Source organism: Salmo trutta, chromosome 15 (assembly GCF_901001165.1).
Source record: "Salmo trutta chromosome 15, fSalTru1.1, whole genome shotgun sequence".
In the NCBI taxonomy this organism is placed as follows: Eukaryota; Metazoa; Chordata; class Actinopteri; order Salmoniformes; family Salmonidae; genus Salmo; species Salmo trutta.
Window position 1 is genome coordinate 59105754 of NC_042971.1, and position 24336 is coordinate 59130089.

Below are 24336 nucleotides of genomic sequence, written 5' to 3' on the forward strand. Positions count from 1 at the left end.
TTATTCTGTTTCATTTTATTTAAAAAAAACTCCAGAGTCCTTGCCAATGACAAGCATGCCCACAACATGATGCAGCCACCACCATACTTGAAAATATTAAGAGTGGTACTCAGTGATGTGTTGTGTTGGATTTGCCCCAACATAACGTTTTGTATTCAGGACATAAAGTTAATTTATTTGCCACATTTTTTGCAGTATTTCTTTAGTGCCTTATTGCAAACAGGATGTATGTTTTCGAGTATTTGTATTCTGTACAGGCTTCCTTCTTTTCACTCTATCATTTACAGTAGGTTGGTATGGTGGAGTAACTACAATGTTGTTGATCCATCCTCAATTTTCTCCTCTACTCTGTAGCTGTTTTAAAGTCACCATTGGTCTCATGGTGAAATCTCTGAGCGGTTTCCTTCCTCTCCGGCAACTGAGTTAGGAAGGACGCCTGTATCTTTGTAGTGACTGGGTGTATTGATACACAATCCAAAGTGTAAATACTAACTTCACCATGCTCAAAGGGATATTCAATGTCTGCTTTTTAACAATGTTTTGTATCTACCAATAGTTGCCCTTCTTTTCGAGGCATTGGAAAACTTCCCTGGTCTTTGTGGTTGAATCTGTATTTGAAATCCACTGCTCAACCTAGGGATCTTCCAGATAATTGTATGTGTGGGGTACAGAGATGAGGTAGTCATTCATTATTGCACAGAGAGAGTTCATGGAACTTATTATTAAGTGACACATTTTTACTGCTGAACTTATTTAGGCTTGCCATAACAAAGGGCTTGAATACTTATTGATTTCAAACATTTCAGCTTTTCATTTTTAATTAAAAAAATAATAATTCTAAAAACATAATTCCACTTTGACATTATGGGGTATTGTGTGTAGGCCAGTGACACAAGATCTCAATGTAATCCATTTTACATTCAGGCTGTAACAACAAAATGTGGAAAAAGTCAAGGGGTGTGAATACTTTCTGAAGGCACCGTATGGGCATGATTATTCTACGTATATATTGTACAGTATATAACAGAGAAATCTGCAGAGAGTTTATATGACAACAGCAGACAGAGAATTTGGATAAGCAGTCCTCCTGTACAGGTTGTGATTGTTGCTTGACTGGCTGGCTGGTTGGTCTGCTAACATTTAGTGGCTTCCCTGTTTATATATACCAAGACTCCCTCTCAGTGAACTTATACTCTCACAATGTAGGCTACAACACATTGCAACCACCAGGAATAAGGCTGTGGTCACACTACATACTCCTAAGGGGACGTTGGCCTACGGTATGCATGAGGACAAGTCTATCTTGCTACAGAATGTGAGGAAGCATGTGAGCATTCAAGTACTAACATAACACATGTTCCTATAACAACACAATAATTCACTATAAACAGACCCATCTAGGTTTTGGCAAGAACATTTTTGGGATGTTGATTTGATTTCACCAATATAGGGTTGTTTAACAAGCTTTATTCTGCTATGCCAAATGCCAACTTGTACCATTTTAGTAGTAAACTTAACATGAGTAGAAGTCTATCATAGAGAATGGGGAAAAGTGAGTTAAACATCCTTATGTAACTAACTCATATTACTTGTTGTTATTGTCAGAGAGGTTTGGAACTCTCTTTCTTATTGGTCTACTAACTAATTTACCTCTTGGTGATGTCACCATGGAAGGCCACAACTCCATCCCACCAAAACAGGCTGAAATGTCAGGCAGTCTTTTCAAACAGCTCTTACATTAAAAGGGCATTATCATCATTTTCACAATTTCACAGTATTATTCCAACCTCATAGTGTACATAAATCACAGGAAAATACATATTTATTGACTGCACTCGGTCTTTAATAACATAATATCAATGGAATTTAAACATGTTTGTTTAACAAGATTCATTTGACTCAACCAAACTCTGGTACCACATAAAAACCACAACATTCAGAACCTGTTTAGATTCTAATTTTGATGAGTGAAATTGCAAGAATTGACCTAAATCCTATAATACTGGTCATTACATATTAAGCAGTAGGGTTGATCAAGGAAATGATGTCCTAACGGGCCAGTCTGTCAGTAACAGAAGCTATCCCGTGAAAGTGTCCTGTCATGGTAAAACAAAGGGGTTGTGAAATGCAGGAAACACTGGGAGAGAATGAGATCTACAGTGGGGGGGAAAAAAGTATTTGATCCCCTGCCGATTTTGTACGTTTGCCCACTGACAAAGAAATGATCAGTCTATAATTTTAATGGTAGGTTTATTTGAACAGTGAGAGACAGAATAACAACAAAAAAATCCAGAAAAACGCATGTTAAAAATGTTATAAATTGATTTGCATTTTAATGAGGGAAATAAGTATTTGACCCCCACTCAATCAGAAAGATTTCTGGCTCCCAGGTGTCTTTTATACAGGTAACGAGCTGAGATTAGGAGCACACTCTTAAAGGGAGTGCTCCTAATCTCAGTTTGTTAGCTGTATAAAAGACACCTATCCACAGAAGCAATCAATCAATCAGATTCCAAACTCTCCACCATGGCCAAGACCAAAGAGCTCTGCAAGTATGTCAGGGACAAGATTGTAGACCTACACAAGGCTGGAATGGGCTACAAGACCATCGCCAAGCAGCTTGGTGAGAAGGTGACAACAGTTGGTGCGATTATTCGCAAATGGAAGAAACACAAAATAACTGTCGATCTCCCTCGGCCTGGGGCTCCATGCAAGATCTCACCTCGTGGAGTTGCAATGATCATGAGAACGGTGAGGAATCAGCCCAGAACTACACGGGAGGATCTTGTCAATGATCTCAAGGCAGCTGGGACCATAGTCACCAAGAAAACAATTGGTAACACATTACGCCGTGAAGGACTGAAACTGAAACAACTGGGTGAAAGTGTTGTGGTCAGATGAGACCAAAATGGAGCTCTTTGGCATCAACTCAACTTGCCGTGTTTGGAGGAGGAGGAATGCTGCCTATGACCCCAAGAACACCATCCCCACCATCAAACATGGAGGTGGAAACATTATGCTTTGGGGGTGTTCAGGGGTCAGGACAACTTCACCGCATCAAAGGGACGATGGACGGGGCCATATACCGTCAAATCTTGGGTGAGAACCTCCTTCCCTCAGCCAGGGCATTGAAAATGGGTCGTGGATGGGTATTCCAGCATGACAATGACCCAAAACACACGGCCAAGGCAACAAAGGAGTGGCTCAAGAAGAAGCACATTAAGGTCCTGGAGTGGCCTAGCCAGTCTCCAGACCTTAATCCCATAGAAATCTGTGGAGGGAGCTGAAGGTTCGAGTTGCCAAACGTCAGCCTCGAAACCTTAATGACTTGGAGAAGATCTGCAAAGAGGAGTGGGACAAAATCCCTCCTGAGATGTGTGCAAACCTGGTGGCCAACTACAAGAAACGTCTGACCTCTGTGATTGCCAACAAGGGTTTTGCCACTAAGTACTAAGTCATGTTTTGCAGAGGGGTCAAATACTTATTTCCCTCATTAAAATGCAAATCAATTTATAACATTTTTGACATGCTCTTCTCTGGATTTTTTTGTTGTTATTCTGTCTCTCACTGTTCAAATAAACCTACCATTACAATTATAGACTGATCATTTCTTTGTCAATGGGCAAACGTACAAAATCAGCAGGGGATCAAATACTTTTTTCCCTCACTGTACATTGTTATGTTTGTCCTGGCTGTGATGCCATAGACACTGAGCAGTGAATTCATTGTTATGTTTGTCCTGGCTGTGATGCCATAGACACTGAGCAGTGAATTCATTGTTATGAGAGAAGAAAAAACGACTTCCTTTGCCATCTCACTTTTTCATTGCCTTAAAGTTCAGTGAAGCCCACCCCTCTGAGAGTGTGTGAGGTTTCTCAGTCTCTCTCGCCCGCCTATCAAAGTGCACATGCCAGACCGATACTTTCCCTTTCTAAATTGAAGAAGCGGGCGGTGGCCAGATCTTTTCTCTTTTTTTCTGTTCTATATCAACACCCTGGTCTTAGGAGTCTGTCCTCCACCTCTACAGAGCAGTATAATATGGCTGAGCAGTATAATATGGCTGAGCAGTGTAATATGGCTGAGCAGTATAATATGGCTGAGCAGTATAATATGGCTGAACAGTATAATATGGCAGAGCAGTATAATATGGCAGAGCAGTGTAATATGGCTGAACAGTATAATATGGCAGAGCAGTATAATATGGCAGAGCAGTGTAATATGGCTGAGCAGTATAATATGGCAGAACAGTGTAATATGGCTGAGCAGTATAATATGGCTGAACAGTATAATATGGCTGAGCAGTATAATATGGCTGAGCAGTATAATATGGCAGAGCAGTGTAATATGGCTGAGCAGTATAGTATGGCTGAGCAGTATAATATGGCTGAGCAGTATAATATGGCTGGTAAGTATAGTATGGCTGAGCAGTGTAATATGGCTGAGCAGTATAATATGGCTGAGCAGTATAATATGGCTGAGCAGTATAATATGGCAGAGCAGTGTAATATGGCAGATCAGTATAATATGGCTGAGCAGTATAATATGGCAGAGCAGTGTAACATGGCAGATCAGTATAATATGGCTGAGCAGTATAATATGGCTGAACAGTATAATATGGCAGAGCAGTGTAATATGGCTGAGCAGTATAATATGGCTGAGCAGTATAATATGGCAGAGCAGTATAATATGGCAGAGCAGTGTAATATGGCAGATCAGTATAATATGGCAGAGCAGTATAATATGGCTGAGCAGTGTAATATGGCTGAGCAGTATAATATGGCAGATCAGTATAATATGTCTGAACAGTATAATATGGCTGAACAGTATAATATGGCTGAGCAGTATAATATTATCTCACTGCTGTGATCTCTGACTCAAACTGAAGAACCTGTCACCTCTCTGATCGTCCTAAGTAGACTTTGAATCACTTGCAGGAAGTCAAACAAGGGATCATATCATTCAATGTCATTGAATTAAATACATATGCGGTTCAACTCTTTAGTTTCTGTTTTGGATTTAGTCTTGTACAAAATGTATTTATATTTTTATATACAAAATATCCATTAAAATATGTATTCGTACAAACATCTTCTACAAATGATCCAATAAATACAAGTGAGTGACGTAGCGGAGTTTGACTAGACATTAATCAACAGGAAACAGACAGGTTGTTAAAGAACAGAGTGGAGAGCTGCTCCAGATAATAAAGTCAGATTAGCATAGCGTGTCTCCCAGCCCATAGTGAGCGTTACGAACGGACTGAGTTTGTGGTGTGATGGAGCTACAAATAGAATATCCTTTAAGGGTGTGAAAAGGTTGAATGACAGAAAATTGTTGGAATTGAGACCGTAGTTTTAATCTTAAATTTGTTGCTTCATCTCTGATCTCTACTCTGTTGCTTCATCTCTGATCTCTACTCTGTTGCTTCATCTCTGATCTCTACACTGTTGCTTCATCTCTGATCTCTACACTGTTGCTGTAACGAGTGTCGTTCGGAGTAGACCAAGGCGCAGCGGGTTGAGTGCTCATCTTAACTTTTATTGAACACTTAACAAAACAAAACAAGAAAACGAACGAACGCACAGTATTGCAGGCTACACACAGCTATGCAAAACAACTTCCCACAAACGACAGGTGAAAAAGGGCTACCTAAGTATGACTCCTAATCAGCAACAACGATGTACAGCTGTTCCTGATCGAGAGCCATACCAGGCCAACACAAAGAAATATACAACATAGAAAAACCATAGAAATACAAAACATAGAACAAAACCCCAAAACCCCGACAACACAAAACAAACACACCCCTGCCACGTCCTGACCAAACTACAATGACAAATAACCCCTTATACTGGTCAGGACGTGACTGTTGCTTCATCTCTGATCTCTACTCTGTTGCTTCATCTCTGATCTCTGTTGTAGTGACCAGTGGAGGTTCACAAATAGTAATTTTTTAAATTTGATTTCTTTCCTTAATTTTTTTTTGTTATACCCCAAACAGCCCCTTACTGCTTCACCCCTCTCCTTCCATAATGCAATTCACTCTAACAAAACAACAAATTCATTTTGTCTGACCTAAATCAGAGGGTGTCTGAGCCATGAGTTTATAACACACTGTGCTTAACTTGTGTTGTGGAGGAGGGCTGGGGTATTATTATCTTTCAGCTACCCACCCTGCTATAAAAACTAGTGGTGCAACGTCTCCACATAGCAGTAATGCTGCTCTGCTCTCCCTCCCTACTGTGAATCTGACAAGCCTGCCTTCCCTGCCTGCCGTCTCTCAACTCCACTGTTGCTCTGCTCACCAGCCTGTTTAAGTCTGCCAGGGACACACACACCTCTCTCCGCTCCGGCGGTCCACTGTTAACCTGCTTTAGCTGCTACTTGTCTTTGTATTGGTTTTGGAAGTGTTGGATATTTCCTGGTTTTTGTGAATGGGCGACCGATGCAAGGTGACTGTGAATGGACTGACTGACTGTCAGCTCTGGGTACACTATTCTGAAGAGGCAATGTGACAGGTCTCTGGACACCACTGGTAGACTCTGAATTATAAACAAACGGAAAGAAAGGAATTAAGAAGGTAGGTAATGAGGATTCCGTTTAGAATTCTATGGATTCTTGTTTTTCAATTCTGCTGACTTGTGGCATGCTGAAAATTCTGTATCTAGTTTGTGTACGTTTGTGTTTGAGTGAGTGTGCCTGCTTATTGCTGCAGTGAATGAGTCTTTCTTTTCTACAGTACATGTGTACAGTGCACCTGTTCAGTGTGTGTATGTGTTTGTGTGTGTGTAGTTAGGTATGTTTTAGGTCTTTAGAGCGTTGTCTGTTATGTTGTATTCCTCCCAGGTGCGACACTCTGAAACGGCCTCAGCTCCAGGTGTGGATACAGTCATTTATGACTGGCGTAATTGTTTTGGATAGCACTATGAGACACCATCTTGAGAAAATGAGGTTGCCAAGACCTCTTTCGCAATAAAAATGTGGAGACAACATGAACAGGAATTTATTTTACTGGGTAGAAGAAATGTTAAATACAGTATTTTGGCTTTAACTTTTTTTAATCTTATTGTATTCTCCTGATGGGGTTTCATTTAATTCATTATTTAGTCAAAACAGACACTTGCGCTGGTGGATTTGTGGCAAAAAATCAGAATAAAATGTGTAAGAGAATTGAACTGGGGCTATGATATAACTCCTAAAACAAAAGTTAAAGTTTGTTTAAGTTGAAGTAGGAGAGTGTTGAGAGAATAAGAACTGAGGGGTACAGAAGATGCCTGTTTGTGACACTCTTATCCCCTCAAAAAAATAGGAATTAGGCTAGCTTGTTTTACAACAACTGTTTTTTGTCTACTTTTAAAAAATGGATTGGGGTACTGTATATATATATAAATATATATATATATTAAAAAAAAGATGTTGAAACATTCAAGTAAAATTAGCTACAAGGATTTGTTCTACAGAGCAGTAAATATGAAAATATATTTTGTAAAGCCATTATCTGTTGACAGAAGCCTCATCTGCGATCTGGTTGACTCTTAATGAGACAGTCTGAATTATAATTAATTTGTCATAAATCACTTAAACTCACAACAGGAGGACAGGTTGTTAGATTGATAAAAGTGGTTGTCAAGGAGACACCAACGATTCTTTAAAAACGACCACCTCTGCCATGGATCATCAATAATTTAATTAAAAGCATCAGTGGTCAAAATTGAACTCATTAATTCAAACCGAAAAAATGCATTATCATAAGAAATATCAGTAAATAAATATCTATTAATGATTTATAATGGTTCTATAAATGAATAATAGCATCCAACGAACTAATTATACACCTTTATTAAGATAAACTTATTGTTAAGTATGATATCTTGCTAATCATATTTAATAAACAGTTACCAGAATGGATTTAATGAAACCAAAGGTTGTCCTCTGAGACCTAATAAACTACCAAAACAATGCATTGACTGTCTGATGCAGATAATGGTGTGAACCTCGAGGCTCTCCTGGAGGCTCAGTGGATGTCTCGATAATAAACTCCTATAGGATTGGTCTTTATTTAAACAAACAAACTGTACGATTGTCTTATAGGTTTAATGAGCTTTCAATTCTCTAGTGAAAACATTGACTATTTCTAGTACACATTCCATAAACAAAAATAAACTGTTGGATTTAACATAAATATTCAGATTTATCAATATTTTTTCTGTAGCTCACCAGCTGATAATATGTATGCTACACTGTAGGTAAAAGTATGCATCAGAGATGTCTCAATATACAGTATACAGTATCAACTATTTATATATTTAAATTAATTTGTCCTCCCCAATAATTCACTATTTCTATATGAACATTTTGTCTATAGAAAAAGCCACTTCATCTACTGTATGTCACAGGTGTCGTCAAACCAGACAAGTAGTTTCATATCAATATCCTTTATATTCTGTGACTATAGTAGTTTCATATCAATATCCTTTATATTCTGTGACTATAGTAGTTTCATATCAATATCCTTTATATTCTGTGACTATAGTACTTTCATATCAATATCCTTTATATTCTGTGACTATAGTACTTTCATATCAATATCCTTTATATTCTGTGACTATAGTAGTTTCATATCAATATCCTTATATTCTGTGACTATAGTAGTTTCATATCAATATACTTTATATTCTGTGACTATAGTAGTTTCATATCAATATCCTTTATATTCTGTGACTATAGTAGTTTCATATCAATATCCTTTATATTCTGTGACTATAGTAGTTTCATATCAATATCCTTTATATTCTGTGACTATAGTAGTTTCATATCAATATCCGTTATATTCTGTGACTATAGTAGTTTCATATCAATATCCGTTATATTCTGTGACTATAGTACTTTCATATCAATATCCTTTATATTCTGTGACTATAGTAGTTTCATATCAATATCCTTTATATTCTGTGACTATAGTACTTTCATATCAATATCCTTTATATTCTGTGACTATAGTACTTTCATATCAATATCCGTTATATTCTGTGACTATACAGTTAAGAATACATTTGATTTAAAACAATCAACAAAAAACACAATTTGGGAGTAAATCATAAATGAAACGTATATAAGTTATAAACTTTGGTCGAGTGTATCTGTGGAAGGGTCTGTGTTCACCTGTAGTAATTCACCTGTAGTAATTCACCTGTAGTAATTCACCTGTAGTAATTCACCTGTAGTAATTCACCTGTAGTAATTCACCTGTAGTAATTCACCTGTAGTAATTCACCTGTAGTAATTCACCTGTAGTAATTCACCTGTAGTAATTCACCTGTAGTAATTCAGTTATTGGGAGTCTGATAGTGTACGACCATATATATATATTTTTTTTTTAAAAGTTCTGTGGTGGAAAAAGTACTCAATTGTCATACTTGAGTAAAAGTAAAGATACCTTAATAGAAAAATGGCTCAAGTAAAAGTGAGTCACCATTAAAATACTACTTGAGTTAGTTTAAAAGTATCTGGTTTGAAATGTACTTAAGGACATTGGTGGAAAAAGTACTAAATTGTCATACTTGAGTAAAAGTAAAGATACCTTAATAGAAAAATGGCTCAAGTAAAAGTGAGTCACCATTAAAATACTACTTGAGTTAGTTTAAAAGTATCTGGTTTGAAATGTACTTAAGGACATTGGTGGAAAAGTACTAAATTGTCATACTGGAGTAAACATTACAAGTTAAAGTAAATGCTATACATCAAATTCCTTTTATTAAGCAAACCGGACGGCACAATGTATGTTTTTTGTTTATTTTACGGACAGACAGGGGCACACCAACACTCAGACTTCATTTACACACACAGTATTTGTGTTTAGTGAGGCCGCCAGATTGGGATGACAATGCACTTTATTGATATGTGTGTGAATTGGACCATATTGCTGTCATGCCTGAGCATTCGAAATGTAACAAGTACTTTTGGGAGTCATATTTTCTTTAGGAATAAGTTAGGAATAAGTTGTCAAAAATCGAAATATTAAAGTAAAGTCCAGACACTCCCCCAAAAATATGTTTTACTTAAGTACTTTATACCACTGAAACAATTCATAACCAACTCATTCTAAACAAAGGCTGTAAGTAACTTTGGCTCTAAATACCATTGTACAGTGTTCTGAGTTACCTAAGTCTCCCAGCTAACACATTTCATTTGCTACATACGGCATAGCTCAGTCCAGACAAGTGTTTCCCCCAGACAGTGGAGCTTGGTGGCCCTTGGTAGCCTTTGGTGGAGCTTGGTGGCCTTTGGGGGAGCTTGGTGGCCTTTGGGGGAGCTTGGTGGCCCTTGGTAGCCTTTGGTGGAGCTTGGTGGCCTTTGGGGGAGCTTGGTGGCCTTTGGGGGAGCTTGGGGGGAGCTTGGTGGCCTTTGGGGGAGCTTGGTGGCCTTTGGGGGAGCTTGGTAGCCTTTGGGGGAGCTTGGTGGCCTTTGGGGGAGCTTGGTGGCCTTTGGGGGAGCTTGGTAGCCTTTGGGGGAGCTTGGTGGCCTTTGGGGGAGCTTGGTGGCCTTTGGGGGAGCTTGGTGGCCTTTGGGGGAGTTTGGTGGCCTTTGGGGGAGTTTGGTGGCCTTTGGGGGAGTTTGGTGGCCTTTGGGGGGAGCTTGGTAGCCTTTGGGGGAGCTTGGTAGCCCTGGGTCACTAATCAGAGGTGGTGATGGGGAGTTTGGAACACAGAAAGAGAATATGTTACTGTTAGCCCCTGTCTGTCTGGCCCCTGGCAGCCTCTGATGATGACACTGCCTGCCACAGCACTAGAGGTGAGCGAGGACACAGTGTCAGTGGTGATATGGGATGGTGGGTAGATAGTGACTGAGGGGTCGGAGGGAAGCAGAGGAGCTGTGGATCCTGGATAGAACAACCTGCTCTCACATTGTGACATCCTCTTGTATTGCTTTTCAAAACCTCATGTTCTTCCTGCTCACTAGCAATGATATACAGTACTATTAGGATTATTAGAATTCGAATCAGGTTAAAAAAAAATACATGTTTTAATCCAAAACGATGTGTGATAGTCTTTTTTTACATATTTGATTCTAATAGTTGCCTTGTAAGCATTATCTGGGACTATTTGACAAAGCAGAGTGGAAAGGCTACTCTATGGGCTCTATTGAGAACAAACACTGGATCGACGCTGTCTTTCCATGGGCTGGCAGACAGGACAGGGAGAGACTGCCAGAGCAAATCACACAAACATAAGGGGTTATCAGGCCCTTTGACAAAGGTTTACAAATGCCCCCACCCTGAGAGAGGGAGGGAAGGAGGGAAGGAAGGAAGGAAAGGGTTAAATTAAGGAAGGCGTTGTGTGATGAAACAGTGATCTATGCAGGACCGTGAGGTGGGAAAGCAATCCTCTCCTCTCCTCTCCTCTCCTCTCCTGTCCTCTCCTCTCCTGTCCTCCTCCTCTCCTCTCCTCTCCTCTCCTCTCCTCTCCTCTCCTCTCCTCTCGTGTCCTCTCCTCTCGTGTCCTCTCCTCTCGTCTCCTCTCCTCTCCTCTCCTCTCCTCTCCTCTCCTCTCCTCTCCTGTCCATGTGGCACATCCTCCTCAGATCCTCTCCAGGACATAGTAATTAGCCCGGGTGTGTTAGCGTTAGCTAGCATTAGTGCTGGAGCAGAGAGAGAGAAAGAGGGGAGTGGAGCGTTGGCTACTGCCTGGCTAGCAGCCCATGTTCCCAGGGTGGGGGAGACAGGCTAAGTCCTAAACGGCACCCAATTCCATATAAAGGGCACAACTTTTGAGCAGGGCCCATTGGGCTCTGGTCTAAAGTAGTGCACTATAAAGGGAATAGGGTGCCATTTGAAAACAGATAGAGCCCAACAGCGGCCTCCCTCCCAGGTCCTCTCAGGCCCCTCTCTTATCCACTCTGTTGTTCTAAGCGCCACAACCAATTGTTTGACTTGGCTGGGTATTCCAGGAGAGGCTCCTGGTTCGACACAGCGCTGGTTTTATGCAGCCTGTTAGGGAGGGGCTCCTGGTTCGACACAGCGCTGGTTTTATGCAGCCTGTTAGGGAGGGGCTCCTGGTTCGACACAGCGCTGGTTTTTATGCAGCCTGTTAGGGAGGGGCTCCTGGTTCGACACAGCGCTGGTTTTTATGCAGCCTGTTAGGGAGGGGCTCCTGGTTCGAAACAGCGCTGGTTTTTATGCAGCCTGTTAGGGAGGGGCTCCTGGTTCGAAACAGCGCTGGTTTTTATGCAGCCTGTTAGGGAGGGGCTCCTGGTTCGACACAGCGCTGGTTTTTATGCAGCCTGTTAGGGAGGGGCTCCTGGTTCGACACAGCGCTGGTTTTTATGCAGCCTGTTAGGGAGGGGCTCCTGGTTCGACACACAGCGCTGGTTTTAATGCAGCCTGTTAGGGAGGGGCTCCTGGTTCGAAACAGCGCTGGTTTTATGCAGCCTGTTAGGGAGGGGCTCCTGGTTCGACACAGCGCTGGTTTTATGCAGCCTGTTAGGGAGGGGCTCCTGGTTGACACAGCGCTGGTTTTTATGCAGCCTGTTAGAGAGGGTCCTGGTTCGACACAGCGCTGGTTTGTATGCAGCCTGTTAGGGAACTTGGGTGGGACATCTGATGCCTTTTCGCTCACTTGCGCTCTCTCTCTCACACACCACACACTCTCTCTTCTCTCTCTCTCTCTGCACCCCCCTTCTCTCGCTCTCTCTCTCTCTCCTCCACACACACACACCACACACACACACCACAACACACCACTCTCTCTCTCTTTCCTATCCCTCCCCTCTCTCTCTCTCCTCCCTCTCCTCTCCCCCCCCCCGCCCCCCCTCTCTCTCTTCCCTCTCTCTTCTCTCCCTCCTCTCGTCCCCCCCTCCTCTCCCCCTCTCCCTCTCTCTCTCTCTCCACCTCCTCTTCTTCTCTCACACACACCACTCTCTCTCATCTCTCATCCTCATCTCACATGCTATCTCTCCTCAACACACACAACACCGCATTCGTCTCTCTCTCTCCGATCTTTCTCTCCTCTCTTTCTCTCTCCGCTCTCTAATGGGAATGATGGCCCCCCCTTCTCTCTCTCTCTCGCAGATCCTCCTCTCTTCCCTCTGTCTGTCCTCTGTGTTGAACGAATGCTGAGTGTTACTTACGGAAATCTGGTCAAGTCAGACCCTAAGCCCACGATCCGATCCCTCTTGTCTCCTTTTCCTTGTATTGTTCCAGAGCTGACCTTTGACCTTTGACATGCCATCTATGCCTTACCAAGACCTAGAAGATGATTAGGTCCCTTGTGTCAACATCAGCTGCTTCCAAGAATAATGTTAATATGGTAAAGCAGATGAAAGATATGCTAGACCTTATTGATCTTATGTCCATGAAGGTTATAGTACTCAGTACTGTATGGATACATATTTTATAATGAAGCAACTTGCTCTTCTATGAACTGGCAGAACAGAAACAATAATCTCACTGAATTCCACTTTGTCTTTTGTTTCAAGTTGCTCATCAAAGATACTTCATCCTCCACTGTATATCTGTGACTTCTATATTGGCCTATAGGTCTTCCACTGTCTACATCTGTACCATAATCATAGCAACTGTTCCTTAGCAACAAGATCGAGAACACATTTGATTGGTAACTGAGCACAATGCCACCTGGATATGAATTAAGGAGATGTTTTAAATATTTATCCCTGTGTGACGTATAGAGAGAGTGTTAATATGAGGTCAGAAACTCATAGCGTACATACACGGATTGTTCTGTAACGTTAACTATGGACCATTGAGATCCAATCACACAATGCAGCTGTGGCAAGAAGCCATCTGAAAGCAACTATCCACATACCCTTTCTAACCGCTGAGGACGCGGACAGCTAAGTTTAACCTCTATTCATAGACAAGACATGAATGGGCGAGAAACTGTCCCAAACCATTTTTTCACTCACTGTAAACATTACCTAGAATGGACAAGACCATTTAGGATAGCATTCAACACCACTTTTGACTATAATCAAAAGACAATGAATGGATCGTCAGCCGTGGTCCATGCAGCTCTGTTGTATCTCTACGTGCAGCTCTGTTGTATCTCTACGTGCAGCTCTGTTGTATCTCTACGTGTTGTTTCTCTACGTGCAGCTCTGTTGTATCTCTACGTGCAGCTCTGTTGTATCTCTACGTGCAGCTCTGTTGTATCTCTATGTGCAGCTCTGTTGTATCTCTACGTGCAGCTCTGTTGTATCTCTATGTGTTGTATCTCTACGTGCAGCTCTGTTGTATCTCTACGTGCAGCTCTGTTGTATCTCTACGTGCAGCTCTGTTGTATTTCTACGTGCAGCTCTGTTGTATCTCTACGTGCAGCTCTGTTGTATTTCTATGTGCAGCTCTGTTGTATCTGTACGTGCAGCTCTGTTGTATTTCTACGTGCAGCTCTGTTGTATCTCTACGTGCAGCTCTGTTGTATATCTACGTGCAGCTCTGTTGTATCTCTACGTGCAGCTCTGTTGTATTTCTACGTGCAGCTCTGTTGTATCTCTACCTGCAGCTCTGTTGTATCTCTACGTGCAGCTCTGTTGTATCTCTACGTCCAGCTCTGTTGTATTTCTACGTGCAGCTCTGTTGTATTTCTACGTGCAGCTCTGTTGTATCTCTATGTGCTCTGAATGAACTTGCCTGGTGAAAGAATGTTTTATACATTTTATAAATTAAATTAAATGTTTACCTCCATAGTAATAACGCTTCTTTGCCACTGGGGTTCTGCTCCCTCTTTGGGATCTAGGCAGGGTTACTGTAAAGCTCTCTGGGATCTAGGCAGGGTTACTGTAAAGCTCTCTGGGATCTAGGCAGGGTTACTGTAAAGCTCTCTGGGATCTAGGCAGGGTTACTGTAAAACTCTCTGGGATCTAGGCAGGGTTACTGTAAAGCTCTCTGGGATCTAGGCAGGGTTACTGTAAAGCTCTCTGGGATCTAGGCAGGGTTACTGTAAAGCTCTCTGGGATCTAGGCAGGGTTACTGTAAAGCTCTTTGGGATCTAGGCAGGGTTACTGTAAAGCTCTCTTGGATCTAGGCAGGGTTACTGTAAAGCTCTTTGGATCTAGGCAGGGTTACTGTAAAGCTCTCTGGGATCTAGGCAGGGTTACTGTAAAGCTCTTTGGGATCTAGGCAGGGTTACTGTAAAGCTCTTTGGGATCTAGGCAGGGTTACTGTAAAGCTCTTTGGGATTTAGGCATGGTTACTGTAAAGCTCTTTGGGATCTAGGCAGGGTTACTGTAAAGCTCTTTGGGATTTAGGCAGGGTTACTGTAAAGCTCTTTGGGATTTAGGCAGGGTTACTGTAAAGCTCTTTGGGATTTAGGCATGGTTACTGTAAAGCTCTCTGGGATCTAGGCAGGGTTACTGTAAAGCTCTTTGGGATCTAGGCAGGGTTACTGTAAAGCTCTTTGGGATCTAGGCAGGGTTACTGTAAAGCTCTTTGGGATCTAGGCAGGGATACTGTAAAGCTCTGTTATCTAGGCATGGTACTACACTTGTTACTGTAAAACACTTTTATCTAGGCATGGTTACTGTAAACACTTTGTTATCTAGGTATGGTTATTGTAAAACACTGTTATCTAGGCAGGGTTACTGTAAAGCACTTTGGGACAACTGTTGGTGTAAAGAGGACTATAAACGTGTAATAAATGTGATGTTTTGTCCCTGTCTATAAATCAGGATCTTGCCTGATTAAACAGAACTTGTCTACCTACATAGAACTAATAGTTAATGTCTGTCTCTCTGTTCTGTAGATCAGAGAGAGGAGAAGGAGAGTCGAGGATGGGCCACAGTGAAGATGACCTGATCGGGATTCCGTTCCCCAACCACAGCAGTGATGTCCTGTGCTGCCTTAACGAACAGCGCCGCGCCGGGTTGCTCTGTGACGTGGTGCTCATCGTACGTGATCAGGAGTATCAGACCCCACCGATCTGTCCTCGCCGCCTGCAGCCAGTATTTCAAGAAGCTCTTCACCGTGTCCTCGGACGGAAGGGACCAGCACGGGGTGTATGAGATAGACTTCGTGGCCCCTGAGTCACTGACGGCCATCTTGGAGTTTGCCTACACATCTACGCTAACGGTGACGGCGTCCAACGTGAAAGAAATTCTCGGAGCGGCTCAGATGCTGGAGATCCCCTGCATCGTCACCGTCTGTCTGGAGATTATGGACTCTGGCAAGGGAGGAGGAGAGGGAGATGAGGAGGAAGACGAAGAGGAGGAGGTAGAGGAACAGGAGGAGGAGGAGGAAGAAGAGTCGAGGAAGGACGAGCAGGAGGTTCATGAGGAGGACAACGCCAGTGAGTGGTCTTCGAGGTCGTCAGAGAGTCAGGACCAGGCTGAGTCGGAGAGAGGAGCACCACCCAGTCCACCCAGTACCTCTCAGTACCAGCACCGGTACGAGCTGCAGAGGAACAGGAAGTGCACAGACAAAGACTCTCAGTGTGAGAAACCCAGCCCGGAGCATGAGCGCATGGAGAGCCGAGCCCTCAAGGACTTTTCCATTGAGTCTCTGCTACAGGAAGGGCTGTACCCTAAACTGCCATCAGTCCTGGACAGGAGGGACAACTTTTCCCCTCTGCTCCCTGGCTTCTACCCTCCCATGTGGGCTGCAGAGTTCCCAGGATTCCCCCCGCAGGTCCTAGACCCCAACCTCAACCCCAGCCACCACACCCAGACCCCGACCCTCCACCGTTCCTCCCACCCTTCTCAACTGGACAACCGACCCTTAGACCTGGCCGTGAAGAGAGAGGTTGTCAAGGAGGAAGTCCCTCCCAGCATGCTCCACAGTGACTTCCTGAAAGACTTAATGACCTCCGGCCTGGGGGTGGGGGTGGTACAGTCCGAGGGGCCTCACCTCCACCCGAGTCAGATAAAGCAGGAGGAAGACTTCCGCTCATACCTGAGCTTCCTGAGTGCATCAAGCCACCTGGGGGTGCTGTTCCCTCCCTGGCAGATGGAGGAGGAGAGGAAGATGAAGCCCAAAGCTTCCCAGCAGTGTCCCATCTGTAACAAGGTGATCCAGGGGGCAGGGAAATTACCCAGACACATGAGGACCCACACAGGAGAGAAACCATACATGTGCACCATCTGTGAGGTGCGCTTCACCAGGTATGACAAACACTCTTGATACTGTAGGTCTTTGCCATCTTCTGCAAGGAGATTATAAAACCAATAAACACAGTACAGACACATACAGTATCCATTAGTGATGCCACGTTTGTGGATAAGTGGCTAAGTGATTAGGTAAAAGTGTTGCCTGATCATATTCTAAGATAATAATCAAAATGCTACATGTAAAAAAAAGATAGCAATTATTAACATGTGAAATTGAGAGGGTTTTTTTGGACAAAAGATTATGGTATTACGGTAAGGGAGTGTTTTTGTGGTTAAGGCGTTTGATTTCTATCCTCTCATCTGATTATCATCAGAGACCTAAAAAGTGGAAACCCCCTGTCTTTCTTTCTAGTCACTTCCTGCCTCTGCTCTGGCATGATTGTATCACCTGGCCCATTTAATACGTACCCCAGAGTATAACCACCAACAATGCTTTCATCTCTGATACATCTTTCAGAACACATACAGTTGAAAGGACAACACATTGAAAAATATGTTATTTGACCTCAATGGGACAACCTGGTAACATAAAAGTGAACTAAAATAAATAATATAAGCTTCTATTTTTTTTATTTTCAGGCAAGACAAGCTGAAGATCCACATGCGGAAGCACACAGGAGAGCGGCCCTACGTCTGCCTCCACTGCAACTCCAAGTTTGTCCACAACTACGACCTGAAGAACCACCTGCGAATCCACACAGGAGTGCGGCCCTACCAGTGTGAGCACTGCTACAAGAGCTTCACACGCTCAGACCACCTGCACCGACACATCAAGAGGCAGAGCTGCCGCGTCTCACGCCCTCGACGAGGCCGCAAGCCCGCCGCCTGGCGCTCAGCCAACAACTTCCTGCAGGGCCCTCCTAGCTCGGCCAATCACCACGAGGATGGCAAGGGCGGCTGCCGGCTCCTGCCCTCTTCCCACAGAGGCGTTAGAGGTCACGGTCTGGGCCTAGGGGAGAGAGAGAGACAGGCCCTGGGTGCTAAGGGCCTGGGCTATGAGGACTTGGACAGTGACAGCAGAGAGAGCCGGGAGAGCAGGAAGGCCAGAGAAGGCCGTGAGGCCAGGGAGGGCCGTGAGGCCAGGGAGGGCCGTGAGGCCAGGGAGGGCCGTGAGGCCAGGGAGGGCCGTGAGGCCAGGGAGGCTCGGCATCACCAGTCAGACAGGAAGCATGTGGTTGACAAAGTGGAGCTGGAGAGACAGAGGGGCATGTTCACCTTTGCCCTGGCGGGGCCTGGGGGGGAAGTCCTTACCCACCCTCCATTTTACACCCCAACCCCTGACCCCTGGACCATTAGACTAGAGAACCACGTCTCTCCCATCCCTGAGCCGACCAACTGACACAGATTAAAGATGATAGAACAGAGAGAGTGCCGGCCAACTGACACCTGAACAGAGAGAGAGCCGGCCAACTGACACCTGAACAGAGAGAGAGCCGGCCAACTGACACCTGAACAGAGAGAGAGCCGGCCAACTGACACCTGAACAGAGGGAGAGCCTGGCCAACTGACACCTGAACAGAGAGTGCCGGCCAACTGACACCTGAACAGAGAGAGAGCTGGCCAACTGACACCTAAACAGAGAGAGAGCCGGCCAACTGACACCTGAACAGAGAGAGAGCCGGCCAACTGACACCTGAACAGAGAGAGAGCCGGCCAACTGACACAGATTAAAGATGATAGAACAGAGAGAGAGCCGGGCAACTGACACCTGAACAGAGAGAGAGCCGGGCCAACTGACACCTGAACAGAGAGAGTGCTGGCCAACTGACACCTGAACAGAGAGAGAGCCGGCCAACTGACACCTGAACAGAGAGAGAGCCGGCCAACTGACACCTGAACAGAGAGAGAGCCGGCCAACTGACACCTGAACAGAGAGAGACCTGGCCAACTGACACCTAACAGAGAGAGGAGCCGGGCCAACTGACACCTGAACAGAGAGAGAGCTGGCCAACTGACACCTGAACAGAGAGAGAGCCGCCAACTGACACCTGAACAGAGAGAGAGCTGGCCAACTGACACCTGAACAGAGAGAGAGCCGGCCAACTGACACCTGAACAGAGAGAGAGCCGGGCCAACTGACACCCTGAACAGAGAGAGAGCCGGCCAACTGACACCTGAACAGAGAGAGAGCCGGCCAACTGACACCTGAACAGAGAGAGAGCCGGGCCAACTGACACCTGAACAGAGAGAGAGACGGCCAACTGACACCTGACAGAGAGAGAGCCGGGCCAACCTGACACCTGAACAGAGAGAGAGCCGGCCAACTGACACCTGAACAGAGAGAGAGCCGGGCCAACTGACACCTGAACAGAGAGAGAGCCGGCCAACTGACACTTCCAACAGATAACTGATGCTTCATCTCAGACTAACTGATGCTTCATCTCAGACTTCTAAGACCATACAGAACAGAAAGTTCTCTGCCTGATAGATGTTCTACCTGCTGTTTAGAGATACAAGGATATTAGGCTGAGGAGATGAGAGTTTGAGGGAGTGATGTCTGGGAATATAAATGTATAGAAATAGGGGAATTACTGGAAAACAGTTGATTTTAGACATCTCAAATCAAAATCACAAGGATTTTGTATGTTGCAAAAGTACACACACACAAAAGAATACTCTCAGGACATAATTGTTTATCTTTGGATTGTAATTGTTTATCTTTGATTCACTAGAATCAATGTAAATGTCTAATTCACAGCATCATTCATAGTATACTTAATATTATAGCAATAGGTTGTCTCCCAAATTCACAGTCTACAAAGAAATACACCGATATCAGCCATCAAAGCTATTTATAAACTACAAATCGATTCCAAATCCATCCAACGTTGGAGACCAATATCAGTTCTAATGGGCAGGGTAGTGTAAGCCACCGAAGAACATTCAAAACCAGGACAAAATGATTCACTTGACTTAAAAAATAAATACAAATCTCGATCCAAAACTTGTTTTCACCCTTGTATTGCTTTGTTCTCAGGTTTTGTAAATATATACAAAATGTTTTAAAGATTTTGACCATACTAATATTGATTATTGTTGTATTATTACTTGTTGTTTTTATCATCGATAACCCATCCAAAGATGTGCCATTTGATATTTCACAAATGTTTCATAAGCCTTGTGTTACATATGGTATCTGTGTTTCTTCTAAAGACCAAGACGTGTACAATTTGTTAGACTGATATACACTGAATTATTGCTTTAGCTACGCCCTGCTCCTGATTGGAGCATTAAGACCTTTAAAGAGGTTTCTAATCTATGTTCATACAGTGCTCTTAACTGATTTATGTATAAATACTGCTATTCAGAATTGTTTGAATTGAAATGAAATGGGAAACTATTTTCTTGCTATTTATGCATATTTAAATGAGCCTTGGCTATATTTGTTTTATAAAGACACTAAATGTTGGACTCCTGTGGGTCTAGGAGTCTCATTATCTAACTCCTCTGTGTGTGTGTGTGTGGTGGTGTGTGTGTGTGGTGTGTGTGTGTGTGTTTCATAAAAAAAATTCCGTGCTGATCCCCCATGGGAATTGAACCCACAACCGTGGCCGTTGCAAACACCATGCTCTACCAACTGAGCCACACAATATCTACTCCTCATTAGGATGATAGATGTAATCTACACCTCCATTAGGAAGATAGATGTAATCTACAGGATGATGGATGTAATCTACTCCTCCATTAGGAAGATAGATGTAATCTACAGGATGATGGATGTAATCTACTCCTCCATTAGGATGATAGATGTAATCTACTCCTCCATTAGGATGATAGATGTAATCTACAGGATGATGGATGTATCTACTCCTCCATTAGGATGATAGATGTAATCTACTCCTCCATTAGGATGATAGATGTAATCTACAGGATGATAGATGTAAAATCTACTCCTCCAGTAGGATGATAGATTAATCTACTCCTCCATTAGGATGATAGATGTAATCTACAGGATGATAGATGTAATCTACTCCTCCATTAGGATGATAGATGTAATCTACAGGATGATGGATGTAATCTACTCCTCCATTAGGATGATAGATGTAATCTACTCCTCCATTAGGATGATAGATGTAATCTACAGGATGATAGATGTAATCTACTCCTCCATTAGGATGATAGATGTAATCTACAGGATGATAGATGTAATCTACTCCTCCATTAGGATGATAGATGTAATCTACTCCTCCATTAGGATGATAGATGTAATCTACAGGATGATAGATGTAATCTACTCCTCCATTAGGATGATAGATGTAATCTACTCCTCCATTAGGATGATAGATGTAATCTACAGGATGGTAGATGTAATCTACTCCTCCATTAGGATGATAGATGTAATCTACAGGATGATAGATGTAATCTACTCCTCCATTAGGATGATAGATGTAATCTACAGGATGATAGATGTATCTACAGGATGATAATGTAATCTACAGATGATAGATGTACTCTACTCCTCCATTAGGAGATAGTGTAATCTACAGGATGATAGATTAATCTACACCTCCATTAGGATGATAGATGTAATCTACAGATGATAGATGTAATCTACACCTCCATTAGGATGATAGATGTAAATCTACTCCTCCATTAGGTATGATAGATGTATCTACAGGATGATAGATGTAATCTACTCCTCCATTAGGATGATAGATGTAATCTACAGGATGATAGATGTAATCTACTCCTCCATTAGGATGATAGATGTAATCTACACCTCCATTAGGATGATAGATGTAATCTACAGGATGATAGATGTAATCTACAGGATGATAGATGTAATCTACTCCTCCATTAGGATGATAGATGTATCTACAGGATGATAGATGTAATCTACACCTCCATTAGGATGATAGATGTAATCTACAGGATGATAGATGTAATCTACACCTCCATTAGGATGATAGATGTAATCTACTCCTCCATTAGGATGTATAGATGTAATCTACACCTCCCTTAGGATGATAGATTGTAATCTACAGGATGATAGATGTAATCTACTCCTCCATTAGGATGATAGATGTAATCTACTCCTCCAGTAGGATCATAGATGTAATCTACTCCTCCATTAGGATGATAGATGTAATCTACACCTCCATTAGGATGATAGATGTAACTACACCTCCATTAGGATGATAGATGTAATCTACTCCTCCATTAGGATGATAGATGTAATCTACAGGATGATAGATGTAATCTACTCCTCCATTAGGATGATAGATGTAATCTACTCCTCCGTTAGGATGATAGATGTAATCTACAGGATGATGGATGTAATCTACAGGATGATAGATGTAATCTACTCCTCCGTTAGGATGATAGATGTAATCTACAGGATGATGGATGTAATCTACAGGAGATATAGATGTAATCTACAGGATGATAGATGTAATCTACTCCTCCGTTAGGATGATAGATGTAATCTACAGGATATGGATGTAATCTACAGGATGATGGATGTAATCTACACCTCCGTTAGGATGATAGATGTAATCTACAGGATGATAGATGTAATCTACTCCTCCATTAGGATGATAGATGTAATCTACTCCTCCATTAGGATGATAGAAACCCTCATTATTTTGTTTAATGATTTTAAATTATTTAGCCTTCACTTTCCTCATTCTGACCTTTGAACAGGAGTGGCTGCTCATTTTACAGCTCCAATGCAGTTACTGTTTGACACCTCCAAATCATCAGCTATGGCGGATGCAAAACATCAGCTATGCGGGTGCAAAATTTCAGCTATGCAGGTTTAAAACAACAGCAATGTGAATGCAAAATATTAGCTATGTGGATGACAAACATCAGCTATGCTGGTGCTAAACTCCGCTATGCGGGGTGCAAAAAAACAGCAATGTGAGTGCAAACATTAGCTTTGGTGGGTGTAGAACATCACTCTGCGGGTTTGCCAACATCACTATGCGGGTGCCACAACAACATCAGCTATGCGGTGGTGTAGAACATCAGCTATGCGGGTGCCAAAATCAGCCATGCGGGTGCCAACATCAGCTATGCGGGTGTAGAACATCAGATATGCGGGTGCCCAAACATCAGCTATGCGGGTGTAGAACATCAGCTATGCGGGTTGTTAGAACATCAGCTATGCGGGTGTAGAACATCCGCTATGCGGGTGTGTAGAAATCAGCTATGCGGGTGCTCGGCTCTCGCTGATTAACGGTTGATTTGATTGAATCTAGACCTAGGTAAGGCCCTATGAGATTTTGCCAGTAAATAACGGATTGCTCTAATCGTTATAATACTGCAAACTGTTTCTTAAATCACCACATTTCATGTAAACACTTTAGTTAACGTTCGTACATCAGATCTTCATCTGAATTAGATTTATCTTGATATCTTTCTAACTTTCCTCCATTCCTCCCATTTCTCTCCTCACCCCATTTTTCTCAAAACTCATTGGAGAAGGTCAGAGGGGAGAGATCTTGGACTTCTATGAGGAATCACAAAAATACAAATTGAGAAAGTTCCAGTGAAGTGTTTTCATTGCTTTTTAACTAGGCAAGTCAGTCAAGAACGAATTCTTAATTACAATGACGGCCTACACCGGCCAAACCCGGATGACACTGGGCCAATTGTGCCCTATGGGACTGTTAATCATAGTTGGTTGTGATATAGTTTGGAATCAAATCAGGGTGTCTGTAGTGACACCTCTATCACTGAGATGCAGTGCCTTAGACCTCTGCACCAGTCGGGAGCCCACAACAAGTGACCAACAAATTTGGTTAATTAAATCATCTGCTTTTGGCAATCAGTTACAGTACACGCTCTGGTCTTGTCTTCCTAATGGACAAGCAAGTAGTGTTTTTACAGACACAGACGTAATTTCCTCTCCCCAATTTCTAGACTTCATCAATCTGTAGCTCTCCACTGCTCTCTACCTGCGTGATTGACTATACTAAAGTTTTAAAACCCATTTATAAACCAGACTCACCCTGTGGTGCAGCTGTGCCCCATCAGAGTGAGATACTGTATCACTTCTAATTTTACCTTTATTTAAACTAGGCAAGTCAGTTAAGAACAAATTCTTATTTTCAATGACAGCCTAGAACAGTGGGTTAACTGCCTTGTTCAGAACAACAGATTTGTACTTTGTCAGCTCAGGGATTCAATCTTAGCAACCTTTCGGTTACTAGGGCCAACTCTCAAACCACTAGGCTACGCTGCCGCCCCGTTGAGAATACAAAGCACAGCAAGCAC

General features: G+C 42.9%; 1 protein-coding gene across 1 annotated transcript in view; it reads left to right on the forward strand.

Annotated features, from left to right (window-relative positions):
- zbtb7c (zinc finger and BTB domain containing 7C) overlaps positions 1-18825 on the forward strand; it is a 28839-nt gene extending 10014 nt beyond the window's left edge. Inside the window, 3 exon segments of the mRNA XM_029692341.1 lie at positions 15756-15924; positions 15926-17109; positions 17695-18825. Of these exon segments, the coding sequence (XP_029548201.1) occupies positions 15784-15924; positions 15926-17109; positions 17695-18454 (2085 nt within the window). The 5' untranslated portion in view covers positions 15756-15783 and the 3' untranslated portion in view covers positions 18455-18825.
- The last annotated feature ends 5511 nt before the right edge of the window (positions 18826-24336 follow it).